General features: G+C 37.6%; 1 protein-coding gene across 5 annotated transcripts in view; it reads right to left on the bottom strand.

The window, feature by feature from the left end:
- Positions 1-16,763, bottom strand: part of PLEKHH2 (pleckstrin homology, MyTH4 and FERM domain containing H2) — a 59,160-nt gene that overhangs the window by 29,964 nt on the left and 12,433 nt on the right. For 4 of the 5 annotated variants that reach the window (XM_063328585.1, XM_063328590.1, XM_063328587.1 and 1 more), the window contains exons 3-8: positions 7,806-7,868; positions 6,620-6,769; positions 6,087-6,170; positions 4,530-4,611; positions 2,718-2,900; positions 664-1,652 (exon numbers count right to left, since the gene is read on the bottom strand). In XM_063328585.1, coding sequence (XP_063184655.1) covers positions 664-1,652; positions 2,718-2,900; positions 4,530-4,611; positions 6,087-6,170; positions 6,620-6,769; positions 7,806-7,868 — 1,551 coding nt within the window. The remainder of the gene's footprint in view (positions 1-663; positions 1,653-2,717; positions 2,901-4,529; positions 4,612-6,086; positions 6,171-6,619; positions 6,770-7,805; positions 7,869-16,763) is intronic. The other variant, XM_063328586.1, reaches the window with a different exon arrangement.

The raw sequence follows: 16,763 nt of genomic DNA, 5'->3' as shown, positions 1-16,763 counted from the left end.
ACTTTTCAACTGTTTTGTGTTAAAAGGCTGACATAAGGAAATCTATAGTGAAAAAATATGCATTGAAATATATATGTAGAGAAGCAGTTACATTAATGCATTATTCATCTCTGAATCATTAATAAATCTCTGACTGTGGAACTGCAGAATCAGTGAGTCTTGACATAGTTAATTTTGGATTTTGTGTAACACGTATTAATATCTATTTTAATTCCCTGACCGATGGCTTTAAAATTTCACTTGGAAATATGATCAATAACTTCTGTCATCTGTAGTTGCCTTCTGTGAACTTAATTGTCTAGATTGTGAGTGGTACAATGGCACCGACACCAGCATTCTTACGCTTTGTTGGTGTTAAGATAAATGAATGCAGTCACAAGCATTACCTCCTTTGATACACTCAAAAGGACATATGTAACTTAGATGTAACATGAAAAAAATGGTCTTATCTACAAAAATAGTGACTGTGTTTTTCAACAGCAGAAATACCGTGCTTCAAATCAAATTTGCTTCTGAGTTTGTCATCTTAGTTCCAATTAAGGTAACACCCGGTGTTGTCATCAAACAGAGAATAAGAAAGCTAGAGGCAACAACAAGCATAGGAGAGAGGCATGAAAATTAATTAGTTTCACCAGTAGGAAAAATATCTATAATTACACTTACCCAGGAAGGAAACCGATGTAACGGAGGGGTTGGAGGTTTGTTGCTAGCACCCTTTTTTGTGGTATCACAAGGTTCCTGACCTTCAGCATTTTGTGCTTCAGTGCAGTCATAGGTAAACACTCCTTCATCACAGCCAATCTCCATTTTCTCTAAAATATCAGTATCTTCTCCATCTACCAGATCAATGTCTGTTTCCTGAGGTCTCCAGGGACGTATCATGCTTATGGCATTTCTATTTCTACCAAACATTTTGTCAGAACTCAGCTGGGGCTGGCTTAGGTGTTTCTTTGCTAATGCTGAATTTATACTAAACACATTAGGAGTCCGTAACTTTGGAGGTGGCAAATTTGAGGGAGAATCCGATGGCGTTGTGCATTGAGAACCTGCAGAAGTTGCTAGAATTGGGTGTTTGGGTGTCAGAGCAGGGGTTAAAATTGGACTTGGGGTATTTGCCTCACTGGATGAGGATGAATAATCTAGCCTCTGAGATTGAAATTTCTTATTCAGTTCATCTGAAGAACTATCTTGATCTTTCTTTTTACTTGTGAAGTCAGAGTTGCACTTTCCACCTGGATTGTTCTGGCCTTTTCTTTGGGACCCTTGCTGCCAGGAGTAGAACTTCTTGTGCTGAGTCCTCTGCACACCAAAACTCTCATCTTCAAAGAAGGAACTGCTGTCATCAGATGCTGTCAAATACATTTCACTTCCCACTCTACTGTACCTTGCATTCTCTTCAGATGTGTGGCTTGAAAGAGTCGATGCACACCTGGATTTCAGTCCTTTATTGTCTCCTCCGTCCTCGTCTGAGCTCCAGTCGCTCCCAGTAGTGCAGGAGTTCTTCGACATGTCGCTGTCTATATCTTTGGACAAACAGCTTGTTCGCACGTTTTTGTTCTGCTCTGATCCAGAGGAACTTTGTGGCAATGACTTCTGACCTTTATTGGTCTCGTGTGCAGGACCAGCAAAGGTAGTTTCCAGGATATCCTTCTCTAGAGGAAAAATATAATGAACATGAGAAAATTACTTTAGCAAACTTGACTGCTAAAGGATTTTGTCATCATGTCTGCAAACAGTAAGTAGGTAATAATTTCAAATATGTAAGCACATTTATGTTTTTTAATATTGTAAATAATATACCTTAAGAAAAAATATTATAAATTTTGGAATGCAACTGAAGTTGCAATGACATTTCCAAAAAACTGTAACAGACATTACTCAAAGTTCTAGACAAACTAAAAATAGCAATAAAAGTGAAGATAAGCAGAGTGGAGCCATATTTTAAGGTAAACCACACAGGTATGAAAATAAACAAGCAAACAAAAAAAACCCCAAAACTCCAAAGACTCAAGACGGCATGTAAATTTAGCTGCTTTATTAAATCTAAGGAAAATTAAAGTTTAATAGAAGCTTGCCAGAAAAGCAAAAACATTAACAAATCAAGAATTCTGAGCATTTCTACAGTGTTTATACACTGAAATTTCTTCTTATTATTGTATTCCCAGTGGCGAATGCTTAAGATATACAAGAGAGGCTCATGAAAAATGCTTAGGGAAAGACGCTGTATTAAAAATAGCTTTGCTTCTGCTGTTCACTTTTACCTGGTTTTGCAAGAGAGAGCTATAGCTTGCAGCGTGTCAGTGAGGCCGATGCGCTCCCCCTGAGTTAAAACAGATGCTAGAACTAGGGACACAGACACTTGGGAAAGTTAATGTTAAATAGCTGTATGAAGTTAAAGTGGATTGGATAAGCCAATTTTTCATTTAGTCCACATTAAAGTAATGAAGTTGCAAAACTTCACCTGCTTCCATCCAGGCAAGCCTAAGGTTCTATTTCTTATCCTTTCCCTTGAAAATATAGATTCTTACTTCAGTTCTCTCATCTATAAAAATGGAAATAATAATACATACCGACCTTTATAATGATCTCAGTGTAATGTAAATATATAAAATATTAATAGGATCTGTTTCAATCTCTGATTTTCTACAGACCTCAACTTGCAATTTTGTGTACCGTGAATCACTGGGGAGAAAATGACAGTATTGGTGACTAAGTACCTATCATGTTTTTGCCTTCAGTGTAGTCGGACTCTTTACATGAAGACTTGCTTATTTCTTCAAGGTTAGGAGATGGTTGAGGACTTCTTGCTCTGTTTGAAAAGCATCCAAAAGTCAAACTGCTTAGTCGCTGACACTCTCCAGGTTTTTGTGTTGACGTAACAGATTTCTTGCCCGTAGCTTCTGAAGAATAGTAATTCAGAAATCTTGTGTTAATGTGAAACCCAGAGCTACATTTCTAGTTCTTAAGGACTGATTTTTTAGTATAGAAAGAAAAAAAAAATCTCTTTTAACAGTTTCACAGCAATAAGATATAAAACATGCACTTAGTACAGAATGAAAACCTACTGGAAATACCTGATTTTATTCTGCTGTGACTGAAATTAAACGTATGGATTGGTCTAGGATATATAATATGGGAAAGACTGTAGAACAATAGTATTAAAATATGTGGTGGCCTTCCCTTCAGATAAAAATATTAAGAGAATCTGTAATAGGTGCTACAGCAAATATAAAGGAGTAAGTTACCAGGCTTAGAAGGTATATATGGAGGATTTCAAGAGAAGGTGAAAACATAAAATGAGAATATGAAATCTGGCCTTAGGGACAGATTGTCCTGGCAGATCCAGGAACAAAAGGCCCTTATTCATACCTGTAAACTGTTTAGAACAGTATCCCATGATCATAATTTACAGCCTGTTACCAACATGGACACTGCAAACAGTAATAAATTTCTTAATATTTTTGAGCATAGCAGTAAATGTTTGTTGAAAACCAGCTGACAAATCTTAGTGTCTCAAAAAGCCTTTGAATAGATCTCTCAGAAGAGGATGACTAAAGCTGTTAAGTGCTGAAGTGTGTAGAATGGCTACTGATCGAAAAATAGCAAGGAAACAAAACAGTCCTGTTTCCTCATTAACAGAGAGGTGCATCTTAATTTAAAAGCTTCATATTGTGTATGTGTTTTGTAAAGACTTATATTTTCATCTATTATACATATTACCTGTGTACACATGCATATAAATATACATACACATATTATAAATGTCTGTGTATGTACATACATACATGAGATGATACATTATTAAGAAATGAGGGCTAGGTAGCAAACTAACAAGATTTTCAGATGATAGTGTCAGGTCAACCAAGTATGGAGAGGACTGTGGGAACCTTCAGAGAGACTTAAGAAAGCTGGTGAACAGGCAATACAGTGGCAAATAAAATTCAACTTTGATTAATGCAAAATAATGCCCTTTGTTCGGGATAGTCCTCTTTCCCATATTTGCATTTTACGATTTTTAAATTAACTGTACCCACTTAGAGAGGAACCTGGTGATACTGTGGCTGAATTAAGGTTTTGGATCACTGTAGTCAAATGTAGTAATTAAAAAAATCTGATCAGAATTTTGATTTGCTAGCATTTGCTAGAAAAAGCAGATGCGGACTGACATTCATCTATTCCTTAACAGTGCTAGGGCCAGCTATGCTACAAAGAAGCAAAAGCAAAGATCTGACATAAATCCAGTCAAATCTTACTACTTACAGAACCTCTTAAATAACAGAGATACCTGTTCACCCAACAAAAAACAGTTCACCCAACAAAAAACAGTTGTGGTTTGTCTGCGTGTCTTCTTCATAAAAATTAAATTATTGCTTGCCTAACACCTTCATGTACAGTCACTCTGAAGTCAGTTCATACTAACTGAAATCTTTGTGGTTTCACAGAATATTTCAATTACGTGGATGCACAAATTAATAGGGAACAGAAAGAAGTATGCAATAGAGAAGGTTTTAAAACATCTGTACATTTACCTTGTAGTTTAGATTGTACTGTTTTCATCTCTTTGGTTTGCTTTTGGTTGATCAAGCGAAGGTTCTGATTTTCCACCTCTAACTAAAAGGATATAAATGTCATCTCATCCAATGGTGAAACAATTTTTAAAGTCATTACATCATTTAGATTTTCTCTTAATTTCTGTGTATCTAAGGATAAAGCTGGTTCAAATGGCAAGCTCCTCTCTGCAACTTCTCTTAATGCTGGTCTAGGCATTCCTTTATTCTCAACAATGAAATTCCCTGCAATGACTGTTGGCTCAACTTCTGTTAAAATCGTTCCCCCAACCAAGCAAACCCAAGACTGCTTTAAAAAGCTTTAATGATTAAGAAAAAAGAAATCTGCATTGGCATTTTTAATAAAAGCAGAGGGCTAGAGTTACAAACTTTTGTGCCACTTGGCAAACCCAAGAACAGGCAGAGGAATTAGAGGGAATGATGGTGCTAACGCCTCCTACCATCCCATGGCAAAGAATACAGAGCAGAAGACCTTCTACAGCAAGAAAAAACCCAACAACCCATTGCCGTAGCCCACTACCAGGAGGTAAAAGATGCTGGTTCAAACTCCTGCTCTGGATTAGGCAAAAAGAAGGTCTGAATCCGAGTATGCCATATCACAGAGAGGGGAGCCAGCAATTCCGCTTCCCACTGGGTGACACCCAGCCACCCCTATGAAACTAGCTTGAGATTCTCCAGGTTTCAAACTAAGGAAACAGTTTGAGTCATATTTGATTTTGTCCAAACTTTTTCAAGATAATCTTAGCTAAACTTAAGTGCATTTTTATGAAATGATTTCAAAAACTCCCCTCGCAGACTAATAATAAATGATACTTCTAGTTTCCTACTTCAAAAGTAATCACTTAATTGTTTTTCAACTGGAGTGAGTATCATTTCCAGTTAACCACAACAGAACAGGATTTTAACTTTCATGGGCAACTTTAAATTCTATACACACAAGGAGGAGAAAGCACAGCTGCACACCAAAGCTGGCAGCCTTAGGCAGGGCAAAGACATGGTTATCTCACCCCGAAGAGAAACAAGGGACACAACTGGTCTCTTTTCAGAATAGAGCCAGTGCCACTGAAATTATTCATGACTAAGAGTACTGTGGGCATTGGAAAATAAAAAAGGATTAAGTCCTTTTTTTCTGCCAGGCCCCAGCAGACTTGGTCGGCTTTCTGGGAATTACTTACACTTTAGGCATCTGCTTGAGCAAGCTCAGTTTGCCAGCTAATCTCTCTCAATTAGTGGAGATACATAGACCTTCCAGAGAGCAGTTCTGGGCCCTTTCTCCATAAAGAGGACACAGATACACTAGCTGACCAAATCAGACATTGAAATTTAAGTGACATGGATACTCTGCCCTCTGTGCTGTTGTTTTCATTTTTCCTCTTTCAAGCAAATAACTATATAGATCACTGAAACTAGGAAGGTTTTTTTTACTATGGCACAAAGTCCTTTAACAGCCAAAAAGCCTAAAGGATATCCAATCACACCGTTATATTTTCTGTATAGGTATTGTAGTGAGAGTTATACCTCATGGAGCTTGACTGTCACCCATTCTTTTATTTTAGCTGCTTTTTCTTCTATGATTTTTGCTTCTTGCAGTCTTAGTTGCTTCTGGAAAAAAAATGACATAAGCATATTTTTCACTGAGTATTATAGTCTGCCTGAGTAGTATCTTCAGACACAAATCCTAAGATTACTTGAAGTAACTCAGTCTCCTGGGCAATACATGGTGATTTTTTAAAAAATGGTGAATAGGCACTTCACAGAGGCTACTGCTCCTCTTTCCTCTAGGAAAAATGAAAGCTCTTCAGAGGAGACAGTGAAGAGGAAGAACATCTTTCCCCTCTTAAAAGTTCGATGCTCTTTCAAAGGAGGCCAGAGAATAATTTACAAGTGAATAAACTTCATTCAAATGATATACTTCCGATGGAACCTCTTTAATCAAACAACAGAAAAAATGCTGAACTTTTCCGTTCTCTGTTGATCTCAATTTTTATTTTCCTTTTGTGTAATTAAGAACGGAATTGATGCTCATCTTTTCTAACATCATTATTTCTAACCTGTTCTTCAAGTTGTTGCTCCAATTTTTGTATTATGTCATTTTTATCTTGTATCAGGATCTCCAGATCTTGACATCTCTTATACAGCCTGGTTTCTGATTCGCTTGTTTGAACATTAGCTGCTTTTAATTTTTCTTCCATGACCTGCACCTATTTGGAAGTTCAAACATAAGACTTTAAGAAACATAATACTCCAAGTTAAAGGTAGTAATTTTATCACAAAATGGACTCTTAAAATTGCCCCCACACTTAAGAGCCAAGATAACATTGCAAAGTTCTGAAGCCTATTTGAGAAGTAATTCCACAGTTCATTATGTCTCCTAATGCATCTAATACCAACAGGACTGGCAAAACACTGAGAGACCTTAAACCAATTTTATTAGTATCAGTGAGAGTCATCTAGGTTTGTAACACACAAGCTGTTAGAAGCACCAACATAAGAATAATGCAATTTATGTATAGGGAGCTGTTAGGCTTAATAAAAAACATTTTAATAAATAAACAATTGCACAGTGTCAAAACCCCCAAAAAATTATCAGAAGCACTCTAAAAAATGTCTAAAACGTACTTGGCTTGTAGTCAGGAACATTTTCTAACTCCAAATTAGTACATGAACATTTTTATTCTTACAATTTCAGTTTCTATCTGTCTCACACTAAGATATGAAGGATTTTTAGGGGACACCAGAGATATGTTCATAAAATGTCTGCAGTAGCTCTATCTGACATTTGGAATCAAAAAGCAACTGTGGTTAAATATTTAGCCATGATCTCATTCTTTAGATGACATTAACTTCTACAAGAAGAACAAACAACATAGATAATCCTATTTAGAGACTGTATTGGATAGGTTCATTTTATTTTCTTACAGATTTTCTAAAATAGGTCCCTGTTTCCTCTGTTTTGTTTCTATGTGCATCATATATCAAAGACTCATGACGTATAAATGAAGAAGCTCATTATGTTTGATTCATGCTATTACTTTGACTTTATTCAACTGAACTGGGTAGTGAGCAGAGAAAGGTGTTAGAACATCCCTGATAAGAGAAATCAATAGATGTAAAAATAAACTGTCTTCTCCCTTGAGCAATATTTAAGAAAAACAGCAGTTTTCTAAATTTCCCTTCATTACAGTAACAGTAAGATGCATATAGCTAGTGGAGATATATTTCAATTTATATATATACCTGCTGAAAAGCTCTCTCTGCTTGACGATCAGCATCTATAACTTGTTTCTCAAGCTGCTGCATCTGTAGATACATAAAAACATATAGTAAAATGGCCATGCCTTCTGCTTGTCGCCAGAAATATCACAGTGAAACATATCTTCGTGGTCTGTTTTTGCAAAAGGAAAAGACAGGTTGTGGGCAGGAGAATAAAAATAAATAGAAGGATAAACAGTGTGTCAGACTGGGAAGATAATTCCTCATTGTGACTGTGTTACAACATTGCTAAGATTCTTCTACAGAAAAAAAATTTAATACAACTTTTCTTCATATTATAATTTTGTGGCTGCTATATGACATACGGCTTTTTTTCCCTGCTACCAAGAGTAGAAATTCCTTTGACAATAGCCATGAAACTTTTCTCATGAGGTTCATCATCATAGAAAATGCTAAGCATTTTCAAGTCCTTTGAAAACTGGCAAGGGTAACATGTACTTAACACATTATACAATTTGGCTGCTAATTCTTCTGAAGTTGACAAATTTAGCTTTTGGGAGGAATCGTGCTACGAGGCCTGTCCCAGACTCCTCCTCCACCCTCTGTGTAAAAGAAGGAGGTATGTGGCAGAAGAGGCACGGTGGACTCAGGTGCTCCAAAAGCCACAGTAGAAATGGATGAAGACAGAGACCAGCACAACATGGAGGAAAGCAGGTCACTTTTGAGCGGTGAGAGACCCTGGTCCGTTACTTTATAACGAAGCCTAGTAAATCATAGGCTCAACTTTTGCCCCTGGCCTTGGAAAAGCCATGCATTTTACATGATTAATTTCGAAGGCTTTTCCAACAATATGGTACAGGAGAGGCCAGAAAGAAATACTTTGGTTACATTTTGTTACAATTTTGTTAAGAGCTCTCTAGTCTAATTTTGGTGAACAATACAATTATGACTTCTTTAAAAAATAAACTGTGATTTGAAATAACACTGGAAAGTACATAGGGTATTCCATGACTTAAGGATTTAGATTAGATATCAGGGAGAAATTTTTTACTATGAGAGTGGTGAGACACTGGAACAGGTTGCCCAGGGAAGCTGTGGATGCACCATCCCTGGAAGTGTCCAAGGCCAGGCTGGATGGGGCTTTGAGCAACCTGGTCTAGTGGGAGGTGTCCCTGCCCATGGCAGGGGGTTGGAACTAGATAATTTTAAGGTCGCTTCCAACCTAAACCAGTCTATGATTCTGTGAGTTACTGGTTGTCAGGAAAATCCTAGCTAAGTCATCGGTTCATCTGAAGAGGATGGTACATCAAGTAATTAACATTGGGATACTCAGTATTCAGCTTCAAAATTGTTCACAGAAAAGCATATGATACAAATAATGCAAATGAAAACCATTTAGTTCTTCTCCAGTTTACTGCTTGGTTTTAAAATAATCAGTTTCCTTCTGTCCTGTTTGTACTTGATTTCTGGCATCTTTCAATTTCTTTTTCACTCCCTGTCTCTTTTTTTCTTTTCCCTATTATGTTGTCAATCACATGAAACAGTTTTGTGTACTTTTAGCACCTCTTCCAGACAAGGACACAGAGTCATCATCTCCTATCAGTGAAAAACTAAAAATGAAGAAAATTAGTTTTCACTTATATAAAAAAAGCTGTGACTGACCTTCTAGTGCTTTCTCATACAATACAAAAACCCGAAGTCTATGTCATAATACCCCAACACACCACTGATACAAAAGCAACAGACATTTCACAGTACACATAGTTATGGTCGGGTCCCCAGTGAGTTGTTTTACAAGAACACTTCTTAGGAAATGATCGTCCCAGTCATTCATGTACTAACAGTCCAGACAGATGGACAGGGAGATGAGCCTTCTGTGTTCTTCTCTGGTCACATCTATTTAATTTCATATTTGTATGACTTCATGTTTTGAACTCTAAGGTTACTTTCCATCTGTCTTTTTGGTTCTATGTTCAAACTGAAGTTTGGTTTACAAGACTCACTGTAATAGAGTTTTTAAGACATTTCTTTTTTAGTGAGTTGAGGATTCAGAAATCAAGGTTATTTCTGAATATATGGTCAGCTAACATTCCACTAGTAAAAGCACTGTGCAGCTATTATATCAGTAGTGAACATTGCTCATACTCTGTAATATTATGACAGAAAACTCCTTCAGATATTTATAATCATAGAATCATAGAATCATAGAATCATAGAATCATAGGGTTGGAAGGGACCTCTGGAGATCATCTAGTCCAACCCCCCTGCCAGAGCAGGGTCACCTAGAGCAGGTTACACAGGAACACGTCCAGGTGGGTTTTGAATGTCTCCAGAGTTGGAGACTCCACCACCTCTCTGGGCAGCCTGTTCCAGTGCTCTGCCACCCTCAGGGTAAAGAAGTTCCTCCTCATGTTTAGGTGGAATTTCCTATGCTCAAGTTTGTGCCCATTGCCTCTTGTCCTGTCCCCGGGCACCACTGAAAAGAGCCTGGCCCCATCGTCCTGACACCCACCCTTTAAGTATTTATAAGCGTTGATAAGGTCCCCCCTCAGACGTCTTTTTTCCAGACTGAAGAGACCCAAATCCCTCAGCCTTTCCTCATAAGAGAGGTGTTCCAGTCCCCTAATCATCTTTGTAGCCCTCCGCTGCACCCTCTCCAGCAGTTCCCTGTCCCTCTTGAACCGGGGAGCCCAGAACTGGACACAGTACTCCAGGTGCGGTCTCACCAAGGCAGAGTAGAGGGGGAGGATGACCTCCCTTGACCTGCTGGCCACGCTCTTCTTGATGCACCCCAGGATGCCATTGGCCTTCTTGGCCACAAGGGCACATTGCTGACTCATGGTCATCCTGTTGTCCACCAGGACTCCCAGGTCTCTTTCCACAGAGCTGCTCTCCAGCAGGTTAGCACCCAACCTGTACTGGTGCATGGGGTTGTTCCTCCCCAGGTGCAGCACCCTACACTTGCCCTTGTTGAACTTCATAGGGTTTCTCTCTGCCCAGATCTCCAACCTGTCCAGGTCTCTCTGTATGGCGGCACAGCCTTCCGGTGTGTCAGCCACCCCACCCAGCTTGGTGTCATCGGCAAACTTGCTGAGGGTGCACTCTATCCCCTCATCCAGGTCATTGATGAATATGTTGAACAGGACTGGACCCAGTACTGACCCCTGGGGAACACCACTCGTCACCGACCTCCAACTAGACTCTGTGCCCCTAATCACAACCCTCTGAGCTCTATCTTTCAACCAGTTTTCTATCCACCCCACTGTCCATTCATCTAACCCACAATGTGAAATTCATTGTTGATGAATAGCAAGTTGTTCATCAATTTTCACAGTCAAACAATTTGCAAATGCATGTGATCGCCATGGCAGTAATTGGCAATTTATTTATGTCCTGTAAGTAAAGTTCAATTCAGCCGTAAGCTCATATTAGAAACCTGGCAGATTTAGTAAATGGAAATAAAACCCGAAAATGTTGCTTTCCGGGTCCATTCAGATGCCACTACAGTTCAACTAGCTCCGACTCAGATTAAACCTAAAAACAACTAGTCTCTCTAGCAGTACCTAATAATCACTGAACAACTGTACGAGCATTAAGCTGTAGTGCTGCTCTTCTACACAACAATATGAGTTCTGGATAATGTAGTGCACTAAGCACCTAAGTTCCTTCCGTGTTTCTGCACTGAAATTGCACAGTGCACCTCTTGCTAGGAATATAGACTGTTGCACAGGACCAGGAACATGATAATACGTTCATGTAGCCTACTGGGACAAAGAATGTGATTTGAATAAAGCTGTTGCTAAGATGAATGTAAAGCTAGGAGCCAAAGGAGCTGAGAAAATAATTACCAAGAAAAATAGCATTCGGAGATTAAAAATGGAAGAACAAGGTTTATTTTTGCTTCTGTTTGACTGTTAACAGTCAACTATTTCAAGAAGGTATGCTAAGAAGCTTTGCGTGATCTCACAATACGGATACGTCAATCAGCTTCCTGGCAACAACTAAATGTGAGATTTTATTTGAAAAATTTCTAAAGGGTCTGCAATTTATTTTAGGAGGCTCCTGTTAAAAAAACCACAATCTATATTATTCAGCAAGAATGGAATACCGTACTTACCAAACATGGGCACTTCTGTTACAGTTAAATTGGCCAGCTTTTCAATAATTTGATGCCACACAACAATTACTAAGTCCTGATTTTCCCTTTATTTAGAGTTTATATAGGTTTGTTTTGCAGTGTCTATTTTAACAATAATGAAACGTCAATATTTTTTTTCCATTTGCATAAATAATCTCTAACCAATCCACACAATGGTTTTGCCTGAAAAATGAGATTTACGTCTATACTCTTGACTGCTTTGCTACCCTATAGGCCTGTGAAGTTAAAGAGAAAAAAATGATTGCTTTTGTATACTCTGAAGGTTATCAAACTTACTGGGCAAAAGATTGCAACTAGTGCCAAGGGAAGGATTTCTTTTCACAAAGAAAACTTAATCTTAAATCTTCTTTTTAAGTTAGTAAGACATTTCATGACAATGATCACAGCATTACTGAGAGAGAGAGAGAGGAGAGAGAGAAGGTGAAAATATCTGATTGGACTAATAGCTAATTGTTTAAATCAAGTCATGCTTTGAACTCGTCAAGAATAAAAGGCAGTGGTAAATTCTCTTTAGCTAGTGGCTATGAAGACAATTTCAGACCATGCTAAACCTCATGATGGAAGTGGCAGGTAACAGTAGTCATATCCACATTTGGAGGAAAAGGTCAGCGTGCTTTACAGATGCAGAAGAAAGAACTCTTGCAACTAATCGCTCTCTACAACTACCTGAAAGGAGGTTGTAGAGATGTGGGGGTCGGTCTCTTCTCCCAAGTAACAGGCGATAGGACAAGAGGAAATGGCCTCAAGTTGTGCCAGGGGAGGTTTAGACTGGATATTAGGAAAAATTTTTACACGGAACGGGCGATTAAGCATTGGAACAGGCTGCCCAGGGAAGTGGTTGAGTCACCATCCCTGGAGGTATTTAAAAGATGGGGAGACACAGTGCTTAGAGATATGGTTTAGTGATGGTTTTTGTCAGAGTTAGGTTGATGGCTGGACTAGATGATCTGAAAGGTCCCTTCCAACCTAGGCGATTCTGTGATTCTATGATTCTATGGCTGCAACTTCAATATTGATGACAAACTCTGACTTTACACAGAAAGCAATTTGAAAAACAGAAAAGTCTGTTAAATTAGACCTCTGTCCCATCAGCTTCTTTCTACGTCCATCTGTGCAAATCACCAGTATGACTGAAATTAAATGCTATATATCAGCTGTTAGGCTAGACGCTTCTTGAATGAACAGTCTGTAAAGTATCAACAGACGTAAAGTTGGCTTCCCAGGAGAGACATGGAGGGCCAGCATGTCATTGAGAACATCTGGCATGCGGAGTATATTTAAGCTTAATTTTCTACCATGTCCTGAATGAGATAACTTGAAATACTGTCACAGTTCAACAAACCTCATGTAAGGAATAGTCTTGTCACGCACATCTATGATTGCTTCCAGCTCTTTCCAAAATTCATTAAGGATTCAGAGGTGTCCCGTCATAATCTATACTGGTTTTGGTTTTACAGTCTTAAATATAAAGAATAAACGTTTTAGGACCATGAACAAAAAATACATACTATCTAAAGAACAATATCAACACAGAAGAGCAGATACAGATACAGAAGAGCAGATCGCTACTTTAATCTGCACTTTCTCCTTCTCTCTTTAAGTGTAAAAATCCTGTTACAATTTTCAGAAAAAGTGTTAGTGCACGCTGCATCAATTATCTGAATTATGGAAAACAGTACCTATTGTTAGAAACAGATTTGTTTTTAAACTTAGTAAGGAAATAACCACTCTACATCTGACACTCATCATATTGAGCTATTTTTGTTCAAACAATGAACAGAGAAACGCCACGTGAACAAATACTGAATGCTTTGAAGAAACATGGCAGCAATAAAAACAAAGAAGTGTACTGCTTTGGAGGTCTGGACATTGAAGCACAACACAGTCACTGGGGATTTTTTACAGTAAAAAAGCAAATCATATAGCGATTCTATTTCAAAAGTCACCTGGAAGTTTCTTGACTGTATTCAGAAATGTTCAACATGTATTTTTGTTCAAGTAAAGAAATCTTCATTTTGCTAAAACATGTATTGCATGAAATAACCAATGTGATTTCACACTCCAAAGTCATCACTCATAAATTTCAAAATTACTCCTTTTGTATGCATATATGTGTATATATACTTTTGTGTATATACATGTATATACAGATCATTGTTCCTGTAATGTGTGCTAGGGAGAAATTACAGCATTAAATTGATAATTTTCCTGATATTTGAAATAGTTATTTAATAATTTTAAAGGAAATCTTTTATTTTAAAAATAAAAAATGCTGGAATTCTTTCCTTTTGAGATCTGCAAATGTATGTCATTTGTAGGAACAAAACCCTAATTTTTTATCCAAGTCAATTTTCAACACAATAACTTGCCCCATTCACATTTAAAAATTATATTCTAATCAGTGCATAGTGCACTGTCTCCTCGTTTTTTAATAGTGTAAACAACACAGTTGTATCATGTAGACTTTTTGGAAATCTTTTTGAAATAAATACAGGAAAAAATACAACAATTCATGAAAGAAAAAAAAATCACTTCTCTGTAAGCCTTTCAAAGCGTGCTGAGAATAGGTCAGAGTTTTCAAAAATGAAAAATGAGTTAAAACTTAATGTTTCTGAAAGAGAAATACAGTCTGTCTATTGATTAAGAGCAGAGCTTCCAGTGACTTGAGAATGGTATGTTTAGAGTCTGCTTTTTTCCTTGCATTTCAATTTTTCAATTCTTCCTCATCTGAAAAAAGGCTTAAACCATCTGTGGTTGAAAAATAATGTTCCACTTAAAATGAAAAGTAATAGATCTGCCCTTTTTTAGATTCAGTGAACTATCAGTCCTCACACCACATAGGATGTGCCAAAACCAAAGAAACATGGGTATATGGTTACTTCTACAAACAAATAGGAGAAGCAAATGAGGCATAAACACACCTAAAACTGTCTTTCAAAGGGGCAAGCAGACAGAAACAGGTGATGAATAAATATAGGCTGGAAATTAGAAGACCCTCATTTTCCACATTGACTGAAAAAGATTTTGGAACTGCCTTCTAATAGAAGCTATAAAGGCAAAAGATCTGTCTTTTTATGTGGTCCTTGATAAGTTTATAAATGGTTTGAAGAATATGCCTGCCAGCTATTCCAGAGCACTGCATGTGACCAACATTTCCCCTTTTGGTTCTATATTCCTGTGTTTAAACCCAAATATTTCAACAACTCTCTGTATTTCCTTAAGAAAAGAGACAGTTTGATGACTACCAGTTTTCTTCCTTTAAAATATGCTATGCCCAATCTATACACGTATAGAGCCTCGCATACCTTTGTTAGTTAAAAGCAATGGTAAAACTGTTTTAGAAGCATGACTTGCTCTTTTTACAAAAAGGTCTCTCTTCTGGTGGTTTAGCTTAGGAAAACACAGTAATATTCCTCCTACTTCTGTAACTCATTTACTAAAAAGCTGACTGGGTATGTTCCATCCATATTTTCAAACAGTATTTCTTCCATCTTGACACTGATTTCTCTTCTACGTATTACATATCTTCCAGAAGGACAGTGCTAAATCTTTATAAACTACAACAAACTTTAAAATATGACCTGACCAATTAAGCCACACAGAGAAAAACACCTAAAGAATAGAGATGTACAATCAAGACATTAATATTCAGGAAAAATAAACAAGAAGATAATTTGTAAAGAAGGAATTAGAATTAGCACATGCCTTGGGTAAGATATACTTTGCTTTTTACTGGATGATATTTTTATCCCAAAGACAACACAATAATTAAAAAGACTCATCTTTATAAGCTTTGCATGTTAACTAATTAATAGAAATCCATCTCGTCTCATAAATCTAAGAAGTGATACTTCAGACCTACCTATATTTATAAAATTAAACATGCCTTCAGTAAAAAATGAAATTGAATACTTTGGCATAAAAGCTTTTCCCCAGAAGAAGATGAAATCTATAAAAATATTTCTCAATGGTGTGGATTTAGTCATCAAAATTAAGAACTTCTTTCTGAACCCAATTTTGGTTTTGCCATAGAGCTCCCCAAAAGGGCTAATGCTAAAGGCTAAGTCTTAAGAGGGCTCAAATGTTCCCTCAGGTATTCACAGATCAAGCACGGTGAATTTTCTTCACCTAGGTTATGACTAGTGCAAAACTCAGCTCGGTGCTCACATCCTGACAGCTCGCAAGCTGCCACTTTTCAGCACGCTCCCATTTTTTCCTTCTCCCATCTTCTCCATTTTTAATACCAATTAGAAGGTAAAAGGCTACCGTTCTTCTCATGAACAAAGCCGTGTCAAATATTCCTCTGCAAATTTGCCATCTAACCAACTCTTCCTCTTCATTTTATCTCTGTCTCTGTTCAGACTGTTCACCACAGGGATTATCTCTTTTCTCTGCCTCAGTCGTGGTCAGAAATAGGGAGTGTAAAAGCAAGTTGGGTCTTTGATGCCAACTTTATATGTATACGTATGTACATATACACACACACATACACACACATATATACACTCCTCCTGCTTCTTCTGAAGATGGCTAGTAGTTCTACAGTCTTGAGGTGCAGAATTGACAATCCTGTCCATTTCTGACTACAGCAACTTGTGGCACTGCTCTCCTAGTTAGGCAAAAGGCACTTCTTAATTGCAAGTCTCTCTTAACTATCCTTTTTAGCTCTTCAGATCATTTGCCTGAACTATGTTTAGCACAAAAGCCCTTCCTTGAAACGTACAAAAATTATCAGTCTCCATCTGCTCAGTTTCCAAAACGATCAGGCTCAAAATTTTTATCAGTCTCCATGACATGAGACTGGTTTTACCACTGAGTTACAG

Source organism: Chroicocephalus ridibundus, chromosome 3, assembly GCF_963924245.1.
Source record: "Chroicocephalus ridibundus chromosome 3, bChrRid1.1, whole genome shotgun sequence".
Lineage (NCBI taxonomy): Eukaryota > Metazoa > Chordata > Aves > Charadriiformes > Laridae > Chroicocephalus > Chroicocephalus ridibundus.
This window is presented reverse-complemented; position numbering and strand designations above follow the sequence as displayed.